At 34.0% G+C, this 3,814-nt stretch overlaps 1 protein-coding gene across 1 annotated transcript; it reads left to right on the forward strand.

Annotated features, from left to right (window-relative positions):
* Positions 1 to 1,585: 1,585 nt before the first annotated feature.
* On the forward strand, positions 1,586 to 3,443 carry LOC21406296 (40S ribosomal protein S21-2). The gene is made up of 3 exons (XM_010099987.2): positions 1,586 to 1,732; positions 1,838 to 1,970; positions 3,173 to 3,443. The coding sequence occupies exons 1-3, from the start codon at positions 1,683 to 1,685 to the stop codon at positions 3,236 to 3,238; spliced, it is 249 nt and encodes an 82-aa protein (XP_010098289.1). The 5' UTR covers positions 1,586 to 1,682; the 3' UTR covers positions 3,239 to 3,443.
* The last annotated feature ends 371 nt before the right edge of the window (positions 3,444 to 3,814 follow it).

Consider the following 3,814-nt stretch of genomic DNA (forward strand, 5'->3'; position numbering starts at 1 on the left):
TTTTGAATTTATGAACCAAACGTCCCCTAACACGTGAAATGCAATCGAGTTGGTGAAACAGATCTCTAATGGTCGACTTTTCAAGCTCCATCTCCATGCCACTAGTGCTAAGTTTCGGCCATAATAATTTAGCAACAAACATTTATCTCATCTCCATCACCAAGACTTTCACTCATTACGACTTTATCCCTCCCTCTTGTTGTACCCACTTCAATTCACTATGCAGGACCAAGTTCTTATGTTCCTAATCCAATGAATTGTTTGGTTAGGGTTTGAATTTGAAGGCAGGGTGTTTCGTCCAATCATCCAAAAAAATTTAGGTATCTCTCTATTTTTTTCAATATATTTATTATTATTATTATTTTATAGTAGTGAAGCGATCAAGTCAGGTTCAACCTAGACATTTAGGGCTTGTTCATTTACATCCAAACCTAATAAAAATTTGAACTTAAGTTACAATTTTATTTAAGTTCATGTTCTTTTGTAAAATTTGAGTTTTCGGCTAAAATCTGAGTTCAAGTTCTCCATTCAACTCAAGTTTTTAAACTCAAACTTAAGTTAATGAACAATATTTTTTCTATTCTTAAAAAGGTCATAACTTTTTTGTTTTAATTCTGATTGAGATGATTTTTTTCTATGCGTTCACAACGAATAGACGAATAAAACTCCACTCATATACCATATTAAAATTTTTCATCACCCTTGAATTTTTATTAAAATATTATCCGAAAACAAATTCAAGTTTTGACCTACCCAAATACAAACTCAAATAGATTCTCAATTTAACCCATGACTCAAAATGTGCACATCAAAACACAAACTCAAATTAGAGTCTCAACTCAAACCATACTCAAATACATCTTAACTTAAATCTTCCTACTAACTAAAGTCACCTTAACTCAAAAAATATAAATGAACAAGCCCTTAATTTCTCAACCTGAAAGCCCCTTGTTACAAGGAGTTGCACAATCGAGATCCATTCATCGTCCATCGGGTCTGCTTCATGTCACCAAAGTGATGGTAGAGTGGAAAGGCACGTCAGATTTCTTAAGTTTTATGTGCAGAAAAATATTGATAAATATCTTTAAAAGTGTTTGAGTATCTTTTATTATTGATTAATTTTTTTTTTAGTAAAATAACTATATTATTTAAAGGGTATTAATCAAGTTAAGTGGTAGAAATTCAGACCTATTATTTTTAAGAGTAAAAGTCAGTAATTTTCTCTTTTTTTTGGGAGATTGACTTATCGATAGGTCAGGTTTTTTTAACCGTTGAATATGCATATTTTTTGACTTTTATGTGATTTTATATAAATTTAATAGACAAAAAACTTAATTACAGAGAAGGTCCAATTCCTTTTTTTTTTCTTCCTACTTTTTTTTTTCTTTTTCTCCTTTTCTTTTGCAAACGTGATAAAGCCCAATCAATTTACCCAATATCCAACAACGCCACCTATTTAAATGGGCCTCAAAAGCCACCTATTATTAACATGGGCTCAATTTAGAATTGATACCCATCGCAAGGCTTTCCCAGCCGTCGGATCAAGATCCACATCAGGTGTTCGCTCTATATAATATCATATTCCTTAATTCTCTGCTTCGCAGAGAAAAAACCCTAGCTATTTGCCTCTTTCGCACTCTCTCTCTACTCTCGTTGACGAGGAACTCCATTAACTCGCCAAGATGCAGAACGAAGAGGGAGTCATCACCGAGCTTTACATCCCCAGAAAATGGTATTCAATTTGCTTTCATTGCTTCCGTTCAATAATACTCTTTTTTTTTTTTTGCGAAATTTTTGGATCCTGTTTTCATGGCTAATTAGGGTTTCTTCGATTCAGCTCTGCGACAAACAGGCTCATCACTTCAAAGGACCACGCCTCGGTCCAGATTAACGTTGGCCATCTCGATGAGAACGGCATCTACACTGGCCAGTTCTCCACCTTCGCTCTCTGCGGTTTCGTCCGTGCTCAGGTTCTTCTTCTTTCCTCTCTCTCTCTCTCTCACTCTATATATATATTTTTTTCTCTCTCTATATATATGTGTGTGTGTCTTTCATGGTTTTCCTTTTTGGGTCTCGATTACTCTGATATACGAATTAATTACCTGTGTTATTTGCTTACATTGTACGATAAGCAAAAAAGTAGGTATCGAGTGCAGACTTTTGGAGTGATATTGAGCTATTCCAGGACATTATATGGTTTTTATGCAAAATCTTTTGTTTTTTGTTTTTTTGAGAAAAAAGTATTGTTTGAATGGTGACTTATGAGTAACGTCTCTTTAATCGAAACACCAGTAGTTATTGGTTAATTAGTAGTACCATATTTAGATAGATATTGGGTCCTGTATTTTATGTCATTTACATGTTAAGGATTGGCTACTTTGAATTTACTGGATTGAATTGGACTTTTATTTAAATTCTAGAGCGAATCACGAATGAATGATGGCGTTCTTGGCCCTTGGAAGACATAGGCCTTGTTCGTTTCACTCGTTCGAATTGAGAACACGAGTTGGAAAGTGAATATGTGGGAGAGAAAACACCCGTAGCATAAAAATTTGAATTTGAATTGAAAACACTTTTTCAAAAACTTGAATTGTGATTCGAACTAACAAAACGAATGGGGCCATAATATTCTATCATTCAAAGTTCGCAGTTTTTTTGTAGGCTTTTGTTTTGGCACAACTTTGTAAGTCATATATATCACTCTAAAAAGTTGTTGTATATATATCACTCTAAAAAGTTGTTGTATCATGTTTACAAGATTCTTGTCTAGTTTTATATTCTTGGCATCATTGTGTATTTTTAGGGCATATCTTGGACCATAAAGTTTATATTATACTTAGCTAGTGTTCGGAACTAGTTTCTGCTACTAATTGTTCTTTCGGCTGATTTGAAGTGTTGGACATCTTCTAGAGTGAATGAGTGATATGGTTTATTTGACTCTTGGAACAAACTCCGTTCTCAAAGTTTGGAGTTTTTGTGACATGGGTGGTTATTTGTTTACGAACAATACTGTAGGACTTATTTTTCAAACTCAAATATAGCTTATTATTGACGAGATTCATATCTAGTTTATCTTTCAGTTCATATCTTGGACCATGAATGTTCTTCTTGTTATCTTGTATTTGAATGTAATTCTTTCTGTGACTAATTCTGTTCTCCTTTTGTGTTGCAGGGAGATGCTGACAGTGCGCTTGACAGGCTCTGGCAAAAGAAGAAGACCGAAATCAAACAGCAGTAGGGAAGACAAGCCTGTTATTTTCTATAGAGTGAAAATGGTTGGATTAGTACCGTGTTGAGTTTTTTTGTTTTAAATTGTTTAGTCGTGAACACTGAAATTAGTTTTTTGCAACTATTTCCGTTTTGGTAATGTTATGCGTTTCGGGTTGATTCTAAGACTACTAAATCGTTGAAAACATTTTCGAACTACTTTTTTCTGCCTCGTATTTTTCCCTTTGCTACCATACATTAATGGTCGTTTTATGTTGCAGCATTGAAATCTATTTAGTTCATGGAATGATTGCTTTGTGGGACTCGTTGACTAGGTTGTGATCGCTGATCGCATTCTTTTTCTCGCCACTCCCTTTTAACGATTGAACACTGTATAATTGAAGTTACCGGTACCGGATATCATTTATGTTAGATTTTTTTTTTCTTCTATATATGGCAATTATCTCAAATGAGGTGATAAGGACATATAGGCCTCGTTCGTTTCGCTGATTCGAGTTTAGAATTCGAGTTGAGATGTGATTGTATGTGAGAGTTTTTTACTGTAGTAAAAAAGTTAGATGTGATTGTTTGTGAGTTTTTTACTGTA

This window comes from Morus notabilis, unplaced genomic scaffold (genome assembly GCF_000414095.1).
Source record: "Morus notabilis unplaced genomic scaffold, ASM41409v2 Scaffold156, whole genome shotgun sequence".
Taxonomy (NCBI): domain Eukaryota; kingdom Viridiplantae; phylum Streptophyta; class Magnoliopsida; order Rosales; family Moraceae; genus Morus; species Morus notabilis.